This window comes from Somniosus microcephalus, chromosome 3 (assembly GCF_052327205.1).
Source record: "Somniosus microcephalus isolate GS21.2 chromosome 3, FLI_Smic_1.0, whole genome shotgun sequence".
NCBI lineage: Eukaryota > Metazoa > Chordata > Chondrichthyes > Squaliformes > Somniosidae > Somniosus > Somniosus microcephalus.
In genome coordinates, this window is record NC_140989.1 from 27,375,391 (window position 1) to 27,395,234 (window position 19,844).

At 47.0% G+C, this 19,844-nt stretch overlaps 1 protein-coding gene across 6 annotated transcripts in view; it reads left to right on the forward strand.

The window, feature by feature from the left end:
* fam120b (family with sequence similarity 120 member B) overlaps positions 1-19,844 on the forward strand; it is a 107,545-nt gene that overhangs the window by 56,492 nt on the left and 31,209 nt on the right. For all 6 annotated transcript variants that reach the window (XM_085979639.1, XM_085979666.1, XM_085979676.1 and 3 more), the window contains exons 6-7: positions 2,369-2,461; positions 18,335-18,541. In XM_085979639.1, the coding sequence (XP_085835765.1) occupies positions 2,369-2,461; positions 18,335-18,541 (300 nt within the window). The remainder of the gene's footprint in view (positions 1-2,368; positions 2,462-18,334; positions 18,542-19,844) is intronic.

Genomic DNA, 19,844 nt, shown 5'->3' on the forward strand with positions numbered 1-19,844 from the left:
AGAGAGAGACTGGGGGAGGGATGAGAGAGAGAGAGACTGGGCGGGGAGAGAGAGAGAGACTGGGCGGGTGAGAGAGAGAGACTGGGCGGGAGAGGGAGAGAGAGACTGGGCGGGGAGAGAGAGAGAGACTGGGCGGGGAGGGAGAGAGAGAGAGACTGGGCGGGGAAGGAGAGAGAGACTGGGCGGGAGGAGGAGAGAGAGACTGGGCGGGGAGGGAGAGAGAGACTGGCGGGGAGGGAGAGAGAGACTGGGCGGGGAGGGAGAGAGAGACTGGGCGGGGAGGGAGAGAGAGACTGGCGGGGAGGGAGAGAGAGACTGGCGGGGAGGGAGAGAGAGACTGGGCGGGGAGGGATGAGAGAGACTGGGCGGGGAGGAGAGAGAGACTGGGCGGGGAGGGAGAGAGAGAGACTGGGCGGGGAGAGGGAGAGAGAGACTGGGCGGGGAGGAGAGAGAGACTGGCGGGGAGGAGAGAGAGACTGGGCGGGGAGGAGAGAGAGACTGGGGGGGGAGAGGAGAGAGACTGGGCGGGGGGAGAGAGAGAGAGACTGGGCGGGGAGAGAGAGAGAGACTGGGCGGGGAGAGAGAGAGACTGGGCGGGAGGAGAGAGAGACTGGCGGGGAGGGAGAGAGAGACTGGGCGGGGGGAGAGGAGAGAGACTGGGCGGGAGGAGAGAGAGACTGGCGGGGAGAGAGAGAGAGACTGGGCGGGAGAGAGAGAGAGAGACTGGGCGGGGAGAGAGAGAGAGACTGGGCGGGGAGAGAGAGAGAGAGACTGGGAGGGAAGAGAGAGAGACTGGGGAGGAGGAGAGAGAGACTGGGGAGGAGAGAGAGAGACTGGAGAGAGAGAGACTGGGCGGGGAGAGAGAGACTGGGAGAGAGAGACTGGCGGGGAGAGAGACTGGGAGAGAGAGAGAGAGACTGGGCGGAGAGAGAGAGAGAGAGACTGGGCGGGGGAGAGAGAGAGAGACTGGGGGAGGTGAGAGAGAGAGACTGGAGCGAGAGAGAGACTGGCGGGAGAGAGACTGGGCGGGAGAGAGAGAGAGACTGGGCGGGGAGAGAGAGAGAGACTGGGCGGGAGAGAGAGAGAGACTGGGCGGGAGAGAGAGCGACTGGCGGGAGAGAGAGAGAGAGAGACTGGGCGGGGGGAGAGAGAGACTGGGCGGGGAGGGAAGAGAGAGATTGGGCGGGGAGGGAGAGAGACAGCTCGTGATGACAAGGCGAGAAGAAGGGAAATAGCCCATGATCAGCTCGCAGGAAGGAAGACACACTTTCAGAGAGACCTACTTGTGGTTGGCCAACATGATCGCCCTCACAAGAGCTTCAAATAAATGTGCAATATTGAGGTTTACAGATACCACCGAACAAGTAAACTAGAAGTAAACTAAAGGAGACAGACTGCACCAGGAGCAGTCAGTATTTGAAGGTAAAACAAAACAGTTCTGAACTACAGGGTAGATGCTGAGAGGTTGTTTCCCTGGTTGGAGTGTCTCGAACTAGGGCATAGTCTCAGGATAAGGGGTCGGCCATTTAAGACTGAGATGAGGAGGAATTTCTTCACTCAGAGGGTTGTGAATCTTTGGAATTCTCTGCCCCAGAGAGCTGTGAATGCTGAGTCTTTGAGTACATTCAAGGCTGAGATAGATTTTTGGACATTAAGGAGATCGAGCGGGAAAGTGGAGTTGAGGACGATGATCAGCCACGATCTTATTGAATGGCGGAGCAGGCTCGAGGGGCCATATGGCCGACTCCTGCTCTTATTTCTTGTTTTCTTATGTTCTTATGAACTGTGTGCCGGAAGAACTCCACTCTCCAGAATCCTTCGCGTGAGGCAGCAGTGGAGATCAGAGAATTTAAAAAGGGAAGTAGAAGAATTCAAAAGGGAGCGCTTGACAAAATAATATTTTAAAGGAAACCACGAGCAAAAGAAAATTTAGAAGGGGGCACCTGAGAGAAGGGAAATGAGCAGGGAGTGCCCGAGAGAGATTGGAGGAGTATTCTACACATTGCCGGGTCAGCATAAAAAGGGAGCTTGCTGTATGGAGAGATGGAGGGAGTATATGATAACAGGAAGGTTATTTTAATGGGATTTCAATCAATTAAATATAAACTGAGAATCCCCAAATGATTTGGAGACAGAGTTGATAAACATAATAGAAGACTACTTCATGTGTTAGGGAAGCCACTAGAGGTGGTGCCCATCTTAACTTCTTGACGTTCAGTGATTAAGATAGCCTACAGGAAGTGGAATGCATGGCACCCTTGGGAGCTAGTGTCCACAGAATGATCAAATTCAACATGATCTCGTGGTAGATTGGGAAACGGACCAGCGTGGTGCCTTTGTTCAAAAAGTGTTTCAATTTTTGTTTCAGGTAAGCACGATATGTCTGGAGGACCTGGATGCATACTTGGCTCAGGCTCTCTGTATCCGGGACAAGCCAGCTGACCACCTCGCTCAGATACAGGTGTGTGATTGACTCTGTCCATCTGCTTCTCCCTGATTACTTTCAATACACCTTCCCTGGTTCTTAGGGCATAGCAAGGAGCCCCGTGTCTGTGTCATCATCAAGCAAATAAATATTCCTATATTTACCTCCTAATATTCCAGTAACAAAAGCAAACTCTATGTCAAATCAAAACTGTGCAGTTTTACTGGGCCCTTGTTATAAACTGTTATCTGCGACACAAGCAAATAGTGCCATATAACAAAGGAGCAGTATAAATGAGTTGCTGGCTCTGATAGCATGCGAGGCTGTTCAAAAGGAATTAGTGCAAGTCTTTTAAACATTTGGCATGAATACTATTAGCACCTGCCTTCCCACCATTAGCTGGGGAATTCCGTGCAGGGTTCACTTCCTCCTAGTGAGGCTAAGGCAGCACACTCATCTGGCCTTCCCCACCTCCATGCAGCCGGATCCCTACTGCAGCTCATTGGGTTAAACACCATCTCCATATCATACTCTCTCCAAACCCCAACAAGCTGTTGAAGAGCATGGGGTCTTGTTAGTCATTAGCAATAGTCCAGGCCATAATTGAGGGTAGACATTGGTCAATGGACAAAATGATTTCGGATCAGGTTTGCAAGCCTTTGCAGATGAATGCAATCCATTAAACCTGCTTCATTTCCATGACTACCCACTTAGTGTGCTACATTACAGTCCATCCTCACAGCAATATTCGATTGCAATTACAATACTTCCTTGAAAGGCAATTTACTCATTGGCCAAACTTCCACAAGAAGATAGGTAAGAATATAAGAATCTAAATGGGGTAGAGGAGCAAAGGGATCTAGGAGTACAAATACACAAAACACTAAAAGCAGCGACGCAGGTTAATAAGGCCATAAAAAAAGTCAAATCAAGCACTAGGGTTTATTTCTAGAGGGATAGAATTGAAAAGTAGAGAAGTTATGCTAAACTTGCATAGAACCTTGATTAGACCACACTTGGAATACTGTGCACAGTTCTGGTCACCATATTATTAAAAGGATATAGAGGCACTGGACAGGGTGCAAAAAAGATTTACAAGGATGATACCAGAACTGCAAGGTTATACCTATCAGAAAGAAAGAAAGATAGCCTTGCATTTCTATAGTGCCTTTCACGACCACTGGACGTCTCAAAGTGCTTTACAGCCAATGAAGTACTTTTTGAAGTGTAGTCACTGTTGTAGTGTGGGAAATTCAGGAAAGGATGAACAGGCTGGGTCGGTCTCTTCTCTTGAAAAGAGAAGGCTGAGGGGTGACCTAATAGTGTTCTTTAAAATCATGAAAGGTTTTGATAGAGTAGACACAGAGAGAGTGTTTCCACTTGTGGGGAATAGCAAAACTAGAGACCATCAAATATAAGATAGTCACCAAAAAATCAAATGGGGAATTCAGAAGAAAGTTCTTTACCCAGAGAGTGGTGAGAATGTGGAACTCGCTACCACAGGGAGTGGGTGAGGTGATAGATGCATTTAAGGGGCGACTAGATAAGTGTATGAGAGATAAGGGAATAGAGAGTTCTGCTGATCGAGTCAGATGAGGAAGGATGGGAGGAGGATCGAGTGGAGTATAAACGCTGGCATCGATTGGTTGGGCTGAATGGCCTGTTTCTGTGCTGTATCTTCTATGCAAGATTGGCCACTCCAATGAGGTGCCAATACTGCCCTTGGATCCAGAGCCCAGCACGTGTTACCACCTTCAGGAAAGGAAGGATAAAGGGAGAACATTGGAGGAGGAAAAATTGGAATATACAGAGGGAGCCTTTCTTATAACCTGTTGTATAGGTTTGATACATTACAACAGTGACTACACTTCAAAAAATTACTTCAATGGCTGTAAAGCGCTTTGAGCGGTCCAGTGGTCGTGAAAGGCGCTATATAAATGCAAGTCTTTCTTTTGATATACTGAATGCCAAGATTTTATGTGTACATTGAAAACAAATGAACTTGAGGGCTTTCTTCATTTCAGCTGATGTTTTGCCATTTTTTGGGGGGTGTGGGAGGGGCACTGCTCTCCCCTTCGACTTTTTTTTTAACACCAGCAAAAATTAAACCCGACTCATGAACAGCATTGTGGGAGCACCTTAGCAGTTCAAGAAGGTGGCCCACCGCCACCTTCTCAGGGCAACGAGGTGTGAGCAATAAATGTTGGCTTTACCAGCAACGCCCACAACCCGGGAAAGAATGAACAACGGTAAGTTAGTAAATTAGCATCATTTATCTCATTTAGCATGAGGTAGTTTAAGATACATCCCAGTGATACATCACCATGTGACAGTGCAGACAGTACTGTACTCATGGTAGAATCCACAATTTTAATACTTGGTAGTGCAGTGTTTAAGATAGTGGACTAGGAATCCAGCGGTCATGAGGTCAAATCCCACCATGGCAAATTATGAAATTGAATTCCATAAATCGGGTCATTTGTGTCCTATAACCAGGGGGAAAAATGTCCACAAAAGAATGATTGTTGTAAAAGCCCAACTAGTTCACTAAGTCCTTCAGTGACCAGAACCAACAAGGTCTGGCCTACAGTCCCACACTATTTAGTTGACTCTTAATGCCCACTGAAATGGCCTAGCAAGCCACTCACACAACAATCGTGGTTCGATTGTCACCTCTCTCTCCTTTATGATGCTCCATAAAACCTACTTCTTTGACCAAGGTGCATGGCCGTGCAGTAATCTGCACGGTACCACGCAGGCTGCTCTTCCACTGGAAACACCGCGCATGCGCTGGAATTTAAAGGGACCGCGCATTGAAATAAACAGGCCGCGCGCAACAACGCGCAGCTTCGAGGGAACGTCGCTCACCTGGCCTAAAATATCCTTGTGTGGCTCAGAGTCAAATCTTGTTTGATAGTCGCTCCTGTGAAGCGCCTTGGGACGTTTCACTACATTAAAGGCGCTATATAAATACAAGTTGTTGTAGGGAGGGACAATAAATGCAGCCTTGCTGGTGTTGCCCACATCCCAAGAACAAATTTTTAAAAATCCCCGACCAAGTGCTCATTGCTCTGCACTAAGTGACGTCTTCCTCCCCTCAGCCCCATACCTACAATGCATACGCAATCATTAGGAGTAGGATGCAATCCTGATGGTCATTGATGCTCCTCCCCTCTCCAGACGCCCCCCAGCCCGGGGAGCTATGTAACCCTTTTTCCTGTGACCATAAAGTGCGGGTATGTCAGACTGATATGGAAGTAATTGGAGGATTGGGACCGGAGAGGCCAGTGCATTTCTTGAAATGTTAGCATAGCGCTCGGTGTCTGCTCATCGCAGACCTGCACGCTTTACATTCACACTATGTCAGACCTCTGAATTGCAGCTACAAAGGAAAAATGCCAGTGAGATTGCATTCAGTTGCCGAACTGGACTCCCATGTTGCCTGCAGACTCATGGAGGATAAATTTGCAGGGCTCTGGGGGAAGAGCAAGGTAATGGGACCAATTGGACAGCTCTTTGAGAGAGCCGGCACAGGCCCGATGGGCCCAATGGCCTCCACCTGCGCTGTATGATTCTACGATGTAGGAGATGCCGTACAACAGGGAATGAGTGTGTGGGGCTGGCTCTGGAATTGTGACTACACGACCTTGGGACTGGAAACAGGGTACTAGACTGACACAGGAGTGCTGCAGAATGCGTGGATACTTTGCGAATCAGTCATTGGGTCACAAGCAGTCAGTCAGCACACTTTCGAAATGCCTTTGTGGTTAGTAGTGTTTGAGTCAATAAGCTATGCTTCAGCTGTCATTGCTAATCATTAGGTAAAGTGCTGTTACTGGAATTTTGAAAATGCAGGAGCTGCTTCATGTGAGATTGTTAACCTGCTTCAGCCTGGGCAAGCTAAGATTTCATATCTCCTTGCCCGATAGGAACCCAAAAAGAATCTTACTCGTTACAAACTAGATGGCTTTGAATATCACAAACAGCTCTGAGAAACCCCAAATACCGTTAATAAAACTTGTCGTCTAGATCCCGTGACTGCGCGTACTTGGAGCGGACAAAACGGATGGAACTGCGAACAGAATGCTGCAAATAGCTTCTAGTCTGCTCCATCCTGCACTTTAGAAGCATGACCATTTTTCTTGTATTGAGGCAGTCAGGGGGGGAAAAAAAGTGAACTGGAAGATGCAAAGTGGCTGTTTTGAGGTGTACCTAGAAGAGTTGGTTAATTATCCAGAACTTCCAAGGCGTACGGCAGGCGCTCATTAAAAGACCTGCATTTAAGAGTGTGGTTTCTGTTGTAAGGCAGCTGAACTTTGACTCCTGACTCTCTCTTTCATACTGTGTTACGGGGCAGTCGCTGTAGCGCACACGACTCATTATAACACACACACAATGCTTGCCTCCAGAGGACTGTTGCTGTTAGAGTGAAGACAGATGAACAGTGAACACTGTACGTCCATTCCACATACCAAATACGGCAGTGAAATAGCAGAATGTAGTTTTGAACCTGCTTGTGAAATATGCTTTAAGGCACCGACGCTTACTTCAGACTATAATGTTTCAGTCTTGTCTAATTTGGATTCCCTGACCTTTTTTTAATTATTAGATGTTTAATTGGCTCGTTTTAGAATTGGAAATGTAGATTGTTCCTTCCCCACCCCCACTTTAATTTAAGAAAAAAAGCAAATCCTTTCATTAGCAAAATTTGCCCCATGCAATCTTTCATTTGAACTGCACACATTCCATCGTGCAAGAGTGGGCAATTTATAATGAGGAAGTCATGCTGTTTGGGGGGAAATGCTTCTCATTAAAATCTGACAGTGGCTGGACGGATTTTGGATGCACCGGGGCTTGTTATTGTCAGTACCTGCGCGCGGGAAAAAAAAACACCCCGATCCTCGTAAAATCGGCAAAACAATAGGGCGGCATTAATACTGAAGAGTGGCTGAAGAGGCTCGGAGCGGGGCTTGTGTTGCACGGGTAGGCTGAATGACAGTCAGTCAGTGAGAGAGAGAGAGAGACAGTATCGGATTGCTCTTTGGAACTGACCTGTGTCTGCGGCGGCAGGTGCTGCCCGAGCTGGGGCGCTGCCTGTAGTAAAGCGGGAGCGCCTCGCACACCTGCCGGCCGTCTGGTGCACCTGTCGGGGCCCCCATGGCTGGGGGAGAGGCGCGGCGCCGGGCCGGGTCATTGTTGCACGTGGACTGGAATGCAACAACAACGAGAGGAAAAGTGTTACATCTGCATCTTCCAGCGGGCGGGGAGAGAGACAGCTGGCTGTGGTTCTGGAGATGATGATCCTCCTCCTCCTCCTCCTCCTGCTGCTGCTGCTGCTGCTAGTAGTGGGGTTGGAGGATCTGGAATGTACTGCCTGAGAGGGTTTTACATACACAGGATATCCAGCACAGAAATGAGCCATTCGGCCCAACCAGTCCATGCAGCGTTTATGCTCCACTCCAGCCTCCTCCCGTCTTTCCTCATCTAAATCTATCAGCATAACCCTCTATTCCCTTCTCCCTCATATGTAGACATAGAAGATAGGAGCAGGAGTAGGCCATTCAGCCCCTCGAGCCCATATGTAGACATAGAAACATAGAAGATAGGAGCAGGAGTAGGCCATTCAGCCCCTCGAGCCTGCTCCGCCATTCAATGAGATCATGGCTGATCATCCAAACCAGCCTCCCCTTAAATGCATCTATACTATTCGCTTCAACCACTCCCTGTGGCAGCAAGTTCCACACTCTCTGGGTGAAGAAGTTTCTTCTGAATTCCCTATTTGATTTCTTGGTGACCATCTTATATTGATGGTCTCTAGTTTTGCTCTTCCCCACAAGTGGAAACACTCTCTGTGTCTGCTCTATCTAAACCTTTCATCATTTTAAAGACCTATTAGGTCACTCCTCAGCCTTCTCTTCAAGAGAAAACAGACCCTGCCTTTTCATCCTTTCCTGATTGGTGTACACATTTCTGGTATCATCCTTGTAAATCTGTATTGCACCCTCTCCAGTGCCTCTATATCCTTTATATAATATGGTGATCAGAATTGTACACAGTACATCAAGGGTGGTCTAATCAAGGGTGGTGGAGGCAGATTCAATCGTGGCTTTCAAAAGGGGAATTGGATAAGTACCTGAAGGGGGGGGGGAAAATTGCCGGGCTACGGGGAAAAGGGCAGGGGAGTGGGACTAGCTGAAGTGCTCCTGCAGAGAGCTGGCACAGGTTCGAGGGGGCCAAATGGCCTCCTTCTGTGCTGTAACCATTCTATGATTCTATGGAGAAGAGTTGAAACGCCACTGACAGCTCCTGCAATGGACCTATACAAGCACTCCTCAGGAATTAAATATTAATGTCATTCACACAAGAGAAAGCCACGTTTTCCCCAATAGAAAGCGTGGCTTTTAAAAAAAAATTGTCCTAATCACTATATATAAAGAAAGACTTACATTTATATAGTGCCTTTCACGACCACCGGACGTCCCAAAGTGCTTTACAGCCAATGAAGTACTTTTTGAAGTGTAGACACTTTAGGAACAACATACAGGAAACTTTCTGGTATCCGGCACTGACGGGACCGAGTTGGTGCCGTCCCATCAAAACTGCCGTATAAACCAGCGCTAATGTTAAAACATACGGAGCTTCTCAGCTCCGTATGAAACAACAAACCCTGTGCTTCAAAACAGTCGGCCGCAGCTTAAAAGCGTCTCTGTAGCTAAGCAACAGCTTCAGCTCGACGCTTGGGAGCCACGACTGGAAAAAAAAAAGCAACGAGAAGTTAAAAAAAACTTATAGGAAACGGCTCCTGAATTTTGCCGGTAGATAGAGCTTTCCGGACTTTTAACCTCCGGTTAAATGAAAGTTTCCTGTACTGTATATTTTTCTTCTTATTAATTGTTTTATTATGCTTACATTTTAGTGTTATAACTGATATTTGCTTCCTGTATTTTTATTTGCCTAATATTTGTTGCTTGTAGGGTGGGAGGAGGTTCGTGTGGAGCATAAATACCAGCATATACCAGTTGGGCCGAATGGCCTGTTTCTGTGCTGTAATTTCTATATGAGCAGTGGGTCTATATTTGTAACAATTCTGCACCAAAGAAAAGGTGTATTAACACTGAAAATTGTGAATGAAACAACAGTTAACCTCCAATCAGCCTGGGCGAGTGATTTGTCGTCGCTCACAGACCAGCATTTGCACAGCCTCCGGGTCTTTTTATACAGAATGGCGGTACTCAGGCAGGAGGTGTGTGGGGTGTTGCCTCGTGTTACATTACTCGCCCTGTCAATCACCCAAAACTGGACTTCCACATTTAGTTTGGATCCCTAATCCTCTCTCGCCTCTTTTAAGACGCTCCTTAAAACCTACCTCTTTGATCAAGCTTTTGGTCACCTGTCCTGATATCTCCTTCTGTGGCCCGGTGTCAAAAATGTTTTTTTTTATTGATGCCGCTCTTGTTAAGCACCTTGGGACGTTTTACTACATTAAATGCGCTATATAAATGTAAGTTGTTTCAGGGGGAGCAGCACCTGTGTGCCCGCTCTCCATGTTAAACCTCGCTTCCTCACCCATGACAACCTGCCTGTGCGATTGTGACACCTGGTTTTAGCGATATAAACGCAGAGTGCCATCTCGCAGGCGCAGTCCTCCTGCAATCCGAGCCAAACAAATGCAAAATCACCTAAAGACTATAATAGAAACATACAGCACAGGAGAAGGCCATTCGGCCCATTGTGTCGGTGCTGGCTCTTTTGAAAGAGCCATTCAATTAGTCCCACTCTTTCTTTCTCCCCACCCCCCACACCTGCTCTTTCCCCATAATCGTGCAAAATTTTTCCCCTTCAAGTATTTATCCAATTCCCTTTTGAAAGTTACTATTGAATCTGCTTCCACCGCCCTTTCAGGTAGTGCATTCCAGATTATAACAACTCGCTGCGTAAAACATTTCTCCTCAATTCCCCTCTGGTTCTTTTGCCAATTACCTTAAAATGATGTCGTCTGGTTACCGACCCACCTGCCAGTAGAAATCGTTTCTCCCTATCTACTCTTATCAGAACCCCTCATAACTTTGAACAGCGCTATTAAATCTCCCCTATGCAGTAGAAGAATTTATATGTTATCTTTATTGTTTACTGCAAATATTGGCAACAGCAGGGCCTTGCCAGGCCGTCCTGATAAACTCTTTAAACTGACAAATGCAGGACTGGTTACAAAACGAACTCCTTAAGATCTGTGCCTGTTTACATTTGCCAGACCAATCACGCAACTGAAAGCCCAGTAGTATAAACATAAACGGGGCTATTTACCATAAAACATTTATTGAATGGGGCTAAACTGGTTTTTCAACATCTTGTTATTTGGAGTGCCCAGTCCAGCCCACGTGTATGGCTTGCTGCGCTGGTATGCTAACAACTGAGCTGGAACGACCTGGATTTAACCATTACTTTGTCACCCGATAAAACATAGCCCTTTCCAGATTGAGTGTTTGTGGGCGAGTTTGTTGGGAAAGGTGGCAGTCTGCTCTGATCTTGCAGGCGATATTCCGATTTTGCACTCTGGCAGGGAACCACACCTACTGGGAGCATGTATCGGAACTTCAGGCACATTCAAATTCAAGTCATTGGTTGTGGACAGAGCTCATCCCAAATCTCCGCATGCACTCCCTGGGGGTGAGTTTTCCTGCTCGGAATGCAAAGTCGGAATATTACCCTCCTGTCTCAATAGCTCAATTCTGGTGGATGTAAATGTACAGCTGTGATCTAACCAGCCCACTTGCATGCACAATGGTACTTTTACTGGGGCAGTGGTAATATTAATGGCGCTTCTGATTATTCTTTCAATATATCATAGAATAGTACAGCACAGAAGGATGCAATTCGGCCCATCGAGTCTGTGCCGGCTCTTTCCAAAGAGCAAGCCAGTCAGTCCCACTCCCCCGCTCTTTCCCCATATCCCTGCAATTTTTTCTCCTTCAAGTATTTATCCAATTCCCCTCTGAAGGCTACTATTGAATCTGTAGCCACCACCCTATCAGGCAGCGCATTCCAAATCCTAACCACTCGTTGTGTAAAAAAAGTTTTTCCTCCTGTCGCCTCTGATTCCTTTGCCAATCAACTTAAATCTGTGCCCTCTGGTTATCGTTTCTCTTTATTTACTCTATCTAAATCCTTCATTATTTTAAACACCGATCAAATCTCCTCTTAGTCTTCTCTGCTCAAAAGAGAACAACCTCAGCTTCTCTAGTCTATCCATGTAATCCTTCATCCTTGGAACCAATCTAGTAAATGTGGAGACTATCATATAATAGTTTTATTTAGCACATTGTTGGTCTTAAAATTGTAATATGAAGAATTATATTGCCAACAGCATCAACTAGAAATGCAGTCTCTTGTACTTAGAAAAGAAGAGACAATGAATAAACTAGAGCTAAAAAAGGAAAACTGTAACCTGGAAAAAAGAGAAATAAAACAATTTTTAAAAATTTGGAAATACACAGAAGGTGTGACAACATCTGAAAAGAGAGAGCTTGGTAAACTGTTAATGTTTTGAGTGCAGCCTATTCACCATAGCTAAAACGGTAGGGTATACGTCAGAGGAGGCCCTGTTTAAACTATACAGTATCATGGATAGGCCGCACCTTGAGTACTGTGCCCAATTCTGGTCACCAATACGCAAGAGAGATATTAAAATGTCAGAGGCAGTCAGCGAGGAGCCATGGGGCTGATCACTCGCGTCGGGGTATGAGGATAGACTGGAGAAACTTAGGCCTAGAAATTCGGTGGGCTGCGCCACCAGTTAGCGCCTAAAGAGGGCACTCGGTGGCTTTAGCGCCACTGGCCGTGCCTCCCGCAATATTTAGCGGGGCGCTAATGGCGGCGTTAGCCTGTTGCGCTGCGCCACCACCGATGACGTCATCGGTGTGCGCAGCGCCCCGCTACCGCCCCGATCATGATATTTGGTCACGCCCGCCTTTAACGCCGATCACAAATCGCGCCCGGTTCACGGGGCCTACCTGTGGCGGTAGTGGCGCAAATTAAGGTGGAGGTGCGGGGCGGCCATTTTTTCGGTGGCCGCCTGCCAGCACCTCCATCCCCGGTCTCCTGATCCCCCCCGCCGGGCAGTGCCGGCTGTGTCCCAAGAGCCCGGCACTTCTCCTCGGTGCCGGGCTCTTTTGCTGGCACTTGCGATCGGTCATCGCGCTGGTGCAGGCCCCTCCCCCTTAAGAAGGGGAGGAGGGCCTGCAGTACCGCAGTGCGCCGTGCCGCAGTGTGTGGCGCTGTGGCACGTTGCGCTGCGATATTCAGTTTCAGCGCCCCAAAAGGGATGCGGGGCGCCTCGAGCAGCGCCCCGCGTCCCTCTTGGGGCGCTCCAACTGAATTTCCGGCGGGCGCAACTGCCCTGTTCGCAGTGGTAATTCCGGTGCCCAGGCGAGCTTGGCGCCCCATTTGGGGCTCCACCGAATTTCTAGGCCTTAGTTTTTCAGCTTGCAAAGGAGGCATAGAATGATACAGCACAGAAGGAACTGACTCGGCCCACCGTTGTTCCGGCTCTTTGGTAGAGCTCTCCAATTAGTCTCACTCCTCTGCTCTTTCCCCGTAACCCTGCAAAATGTTCCCTTCAAGTATTTATCCAATTCACTTTTGAAAGCTACTGTTGAATCTGCATCCACCACCCTTTCAGGCACTGCATTCCAGATCATTGCACCTTGTGGAAAAAAATGTTTCCTCATGTCGCCTCTGGGTCTTTTGCCTTAAATGTGCATGCTCTGGTTACTGCCCCTCCTGCCACTGGAAACAGCTTCTCCTTATTTACTCTTATCAAAACCGTTCATGACTTTGAACACCTCTATCAAATCTCATAACCTTCTCTGCTCTAAGGAGAACAACCCCAGCTACTCCAGTCCCTCCACATAACTGAAGTCCTTCATCCCTGGTACCATTCTAGTGAACCTGCTACCATTCTAGTAAATCTGAGAGGTGATCTTATAGCGATATATCTGATAGTTAAGGGAATGGAAAAGACAAGTCCAGGAATTGCTTTAAATTGCAAGAGTAGGACAGGGAGACCCAGGTTCTAACTAGTAAAAGGTCAATTTAAGACTAATAGCAGGGAGTTCTTCTCAACTGTAGAACGATCAATGTACAGAATAGACTTCTAGATAGAGTAGTGGAGGTGATAAAAACAGAAATTGCTGGAAATACTCAGCAGGTCAGGCAGCACCAGTGGAGGTGATAACCCTAGAATCATATAAGAAACAATTTAATGCTGAAATGGGAAGAATGTTAGTGTCTTTCTGGAAGGATGAACTAAGATGGGCCGAATGGCCTTCCCCATCTGTAATTATCTTGTGATCAGTCATGACCAAAAACACCTCCACTCGGAAAGCTAAGCTGTCTTTTCTCTATTCAACGACGACAACCTGCCTTTAATGTAGTAAAACGTTCCAAGGCACTTGAAATATTCAGATGCTGGTGGACCTGTGTGTTGCCAGCATTTTCTGCTTTTATATTGTGCTAAGGCTCCACACCAGCTGGCCTCATAACCAGCTACAACCTGGCGGTAAACGTGCCGGATTTCGCTAATCCTGGTTTGAAAGACCTGGTTTTAAAAATATGTGATCAAGCACCAGCCAGCCTTAGGAAACCACGACAAGTTTACTTCTTGGTTGCAACTGCTTACCAAAACCCGCGAGTCCATGTCAGTATTGGTCTTGGTATTTTATTCCCTTTTAAATAAGATGGCCATACAGAGCAATGCAATCCCCAATACCAGACTGTGAAATAAAAGCTCCAGGCCATTCCGTGTCAATTGTGCGATAGATACACTTGTACAGCTCCTTCCACAATCCACTATCATTCTGAAACAAGAGGAGGCCATTAAGCCCATCTCATATTTTGTGTTTATAGAGTAACAAATACCTCACATCTCTTTCAAGGCAGGAACGTATCTGGAGGTCGGATGAGCAGAAATAGTTGAGCTTTGCTGTTGCGCTTGATGATGCTGTTTGATCCTCCTCCTCCCGCCCCGTCGATATATGTTACTCTCTTGTAATGCGCTCCGAACTACTTACTACCGTTTACCTACCGTGTGTTGTGATGGGAACATTTCTGAACACGGTTTAAAGGAGAAGGAAATCCCGACTGAAAATAGAAGCTTTAAGCCCTTCAAAGAAACTTTGAACGGTGGTCTTTATAAGAATGAAGTCTGTGTGCAAAGGAATCCAGTGACCAGCATGTCAGAGGCTGGCTCCTGGGATTAGATGGTAAACTGAGAATGAATAGAAACCCGACACATATATTCCACTGCGCTAACTGCTTTAAGCATTCATGAAGTGGCTGAAGTTTGGCGTGGAAAAATGATGCGTTTATAAAGAAAAGTTAGTAAAAGTTGTGACTGAATGTGGAAAAGCACTTTGATTCATTAATTTAGGAGCAAGTGGCAGTGGGTAGTCGATATATAGGCTGACCAATTTAGTGGGTTTGTGATGGACCTGTACTGGCTACCCGAGGGCCTCGTGGGTAAAGTCACTGGCCAGTGTAGCAATGAACCCTACACCCCAGGAAACCCCAGGTTTTGATCCCTGTTCTGTGCTGAATCCTCGGGGCAGCAGTACAGGGCACTGCCGTTAGCCTCAGCGCACCTGGGCGAGGATGAAAAAATTCCTAGCCAGGCGTTCCTGCTCCCAGTCACCTCCAGTGGAAAGTGCAGACGAGTGGACGTCTGGTGGGGACGGGATCAGGCTGAGCTGCGATGTCCACCGTGGCGAATAACTGACCAACACACTCTCACTTGTCTAGATCGTTAAGTGAAGAATGAATGGCCACTTGAGAGAGGGAGAAAATTGGATATAAGAAGTTACTAAAAAATAAAGCTAAGGGAGATGAACCGTGTCCATGAAGTTACCGATATTTTGCATGATTTTCGTAGACCTAATGCTGATTATATGGCACAGACTTTTCCACTGATTTTTCCCATGACTATCTGCATCCCATACTGTACAAGTCAATGGGGAACCTAATTGAAATACAGTACACGTTTAGAAACTGGCAGTGGGTTTTGTAGCAAATTTGCTAGGACACTGGTATTGTTTTAACTGCTGTCAGTTGAAATTCACAAAGCCCTACTGTCTGTTATCTATAACCCAGCAGACAGAATCCCTTCATTTTAATGTAACGTTAGCTGCCCTGCTTTTGGACTATTGTCTTTAGCCTTCTGCGGATCAGCCACACACTCTGCCCCTGTGCGGGGAAACGCTCGTTTTACCGGGGCTCTGGCCTTTCTTCTTTTGTTCCCTTGTTTTTCTCTCGGCTGCACTCGCTCCTTCTGCTGGGAGAGAAGAACAGGCCCGAGTTGTGAACTCCACCGGAGCCACGCGGGAATCCCGGGCACGGGATTGGGTCACCCACTCCTCCAAACAAATAACTTCTCTTGACATTGTGTTTTTGCGCTCTGCGTCCACACATTTCTGAGCTGATTTTTGAAGTCCCCTTCCCGTCCTGAGGCCTGCACTGTCTACCCGTTGATTTATTAACCATAGTAACGATTACTTAATCCATGTTATTTTTGCTCCATTGTGAGAGCTTGTGCTGGTCCCCCTTTTATTTTTCCTCCCTTCTTGGCTTCAATTTGCAAAATATGAGTTTCCCCCACAGAAAGTCCTGAGTGAGGGCTGTTCAAAGTGAAGCGGTCATTCTGGGTGGAGATTGCCATCAGTATTCATACTTGTTCAGATTGTGGGGGTTTGCGTCTATGTGCCTGCTCCTCATATTCACAATGCGAAGAACAGTCTGTGATTCTGCTGTCGGGCTGATGAAGAAGAAAAGAAAGAACTTGCATTTCATGACCTCAGGACGTCCCAAAGCACTTTCCAGCCACTTTTTGGAGTGTAGTCGCTGTCGTAATGCAGGAAACACCACAGCAAATTTGCGCACAGCAAGCTCCCACAAATAGCAATGTGATAATGACCAGACATTAAGTTTTTCTGTTATAAAACAGAATATGCTGGGAATACTCAGCAGGTCAGGCAGCATCTGTGGAGAGAGAAACAGAGTTAACGTTTCAGGTCGGTGACCTTTCGTCAGAACTGGAAAAAGTTTGAGATATAACAGATTTTAAGCAAGTGCAGGGGTGGGGAAATGGGGGGAGGGGAGGAAAGAACAAAAGGGAAGGTTTTTTTGTTCTGTTGGTTGAGGGATAAATATTGGCCAGGATACCGAGGCGAACGCCGCTGCTCCTCTTTGAAATAATGCCACGGGATCTTCTACGTCCACCTGAGAGAGCAGACAGGGGCCTCGGTTTAATGTCTCATCGGAAAGACGGGACATTCGGCGGTGCAGCACTCCCTCAGTGCTGCACTGGATTGTCAGTCTGGATTATGTGCACATTTCATGGAGTGGAACTCGAATCCACGGCCTTCTGACTCGGAGGCGAGAGTGGTACCAACTGAGACAGTGCCATGTCAGATATAGGCCAGACCGGGTAAGGAGGCAGGTTTCCTTCCCTCATTGGTACTGTCCACTCTGACAATCTAGAAACAACCAATGTACTATTAAATATTTAGCAGTGTTGTTTTTGACCTGTAGTATGTGACACATGGTCAATTTGTGCAATCTACCCCAGCAGGAACCATACGAATTAGGAGCAGGAGCAGGAGTAGGCCACTCGGCCCTTCGAGCCTGCTTCGCCATTCAGTAAGATTATGGCTGATCTGATTACTCCACATTCCCGCCTACCCCGAATAACCTTTCACCCTCTTGCTTACCAAGAATCTATCTACCTCTGCCTTAAAAATATTCAAAGACTCTGTTTCCACCGCCCTCTGAGGAAGAGAGTTTCAAAGACTCACAACCCTCTTGAGAGAAAAAATTTCTCCTCATCTCTGTCTTAAGTGGGCGACCCCTTATTTTTAAACAGTGACCCCTAGTTCTAGATTTTCCCAGCACCCTAGGAGAGAAGGGTAAAGGATTGTATTGCGGGCGGGCGGGTGGTGGGGTGGTGGGGAGGGGGGAGGGGGGGGGTGGAGGAGGGACACCTTTGCATTATCAAGCTGTGTTCACCAAGTTATGTTACTGAACTAGTAATCCAGGGGACAGGAATAATAATCCAGAGAATGTGAGTTCAAATCCCAGCATGGCGGTTTGAGAATTTGAATTCGGACTTTTTTTTTAAATGGAAATGAAAAACTGTCGGATTGTTGTAAAAAAAAACCTAACTGGTTCACTCATGTCCTTTAGGGCAGGAAACCTGCCGCTCCTACCAGGTCTGATTGTAAGTTGTCAAACTGCCCTCTGAAGTGGCCTAGCAAGCCACTCCATTGTATCAAACTGCTCCACCCGCTTCTCGGGGCAGTGAGGGATGGGCAATAAATGCCAGCCTTGTCAGCGATGCCTACCTCCTGAGAATGTATTTAGAAAAAAGTGCGAAAGGATTGTACTTGCTTCCAACGAGAGAGCTCATCATTTCTAGTAATCTCAGACAGGTTCATCGAGGAACTGAGATTAATTTTTGCATCAAATATTTCCCTTTAACCGATAGTATGTACAGTCCTCTTTTAACCCTGTAACTTGCATAACCAACAATAAAATGACTCTTCCATCCTCTTGATGTGTTAAGTCGCAATTCCAGGTGTAAGCACCGGACTGCATTACTGCACATAAATCAGCTAGGGAGGCAAAACACTGCGACTTGTGAAGTTTAGTCCTTGATTTTACCTCACCCAGAGACAAAATGTCTTTGCAAATTGTTTTCTGTGCCTTGCTGGCTGTGCTCCTCAAACCTACTTTGACCATTCTGTTAGCATAGATGGTACCAGATGGACTCCTTGCTGACAGCCACTGTTTCGCACAGTAAGTGCAGCAAGTGAATAATTTGCCGTCATTGTCCGGCCATTAATCTTTGACTCTCTTTCTCAGGTGCCCCGTGTGGACTCTCGGGCTGTGCACCTGGCCTCCCTCTTTGTTCGGGGCCTGTCCGTGCTTCTTTCAGCTAATAGTGCCTGCGGGTTTCCATTTAAAATGGTCGACCTGATGCCGTGGGAGGTGTTTGACGGGAAGCTTTTCCACGCAAAGTACCTGCAGTCTCACAGTGGATGTACAATGGAGGACCTCCTAGAAAAGAACGTAGGTATACAGATGGAGCGTGCATGCTTGAGGTGACTCTCAACTAATGATGGTGGTTTGCAGTAGGTTGTTTTCCAAAGCAAATACCATCTGGTAACACGCTTACAAAAAAACAGTTATCACAAACAAGGTGAACTTAATGATTAATCTTGGTGGTTCAAGGTCAGCTTGTATCAACTTTTGTAAGCAAATACACTTTTTACTCACTGTATATATTTACTGTGTATATGTTCTTCGATACGAATAGTGTGTTAAAAAAAGCGTGAAGTGCCTGCATGTTCACTTTACTACTAAGCGACCGTTGCCTTCATTAAGGTTTCTTTGTGTTCAACCTCTGTTCAAAGTGCAACATTGCTAATAACAAGGATTTTTACTGCAATGTGCTACTTTTATTTTTTCAACTGCTCTGCTGAAGGCATTAGGGTCACGTTCCACAGACGCTGCTTCACCCAAGCACTCATTCTTTATATGTCAGTGTCAACCGTGTTTGTCAGCAGGCTATTCGATCATGCAGGGCGTCACATCCTGTTCTTGCCCAACATCGACACGTGCACACTTTCCAGCCAGGTCACTGGGTTGCAGTTGGGAGAGAGATTGCTATTTTTCCCTTCTCTCTAGCCTAGGGATAGGGCTACCGATGCCAGTCAAATCACCCTGCCTTCTTTATCTGTGTCGCTTGTCACCTTGGGTTGCCAATTTACTTTGGCAATTGTACGTGTTCCTTGTTCCCCATCATTAATTCCCAACTGTCTTTGGCCCTCCATTCACCACAACATTTCTGCAGCTACCGATCTGCTAAATCACACGCTCACCTTCATCTTTGATGCCCTTGTCCCCATTAAAACCATTACTCTTTTGACCCTGGTCATTCCCCCATGTACAGCTCTCATCTCCGCTCCCTTCAGTTCAAGGGACACAGAATTGAACGTTTATGGATTACAATTGGTTTAGTCATTCATTGCCAGATCTGGCTGGACCACATAAAGCATAATTGGGTCCTGCTGTCCGCTGCTAAAACTGCTCACTATTCTAGGGTCAGCCTGGAATGCAAAGATAACCCCCGGCTTCTCTTCTCCATTACAAACCGTCTTCTTAAACCCCTCTCCACTACCTCCTGCTACAAGTGTGTCACTAAGATTGAGATCATCCATTCAGCTGCCTCTGCCGCTTCTATCCCTTCCCCTAGCCCACTGGGCCAAACTTCCCCTAAGTTCCCCCCTTGCACTAGTCCTGAACTCTCATCGTTCTCTAGTTTCTCCCCTATCTCCCCTCATGCCCTCTCCAAGCTCACCTTGTCCATGAG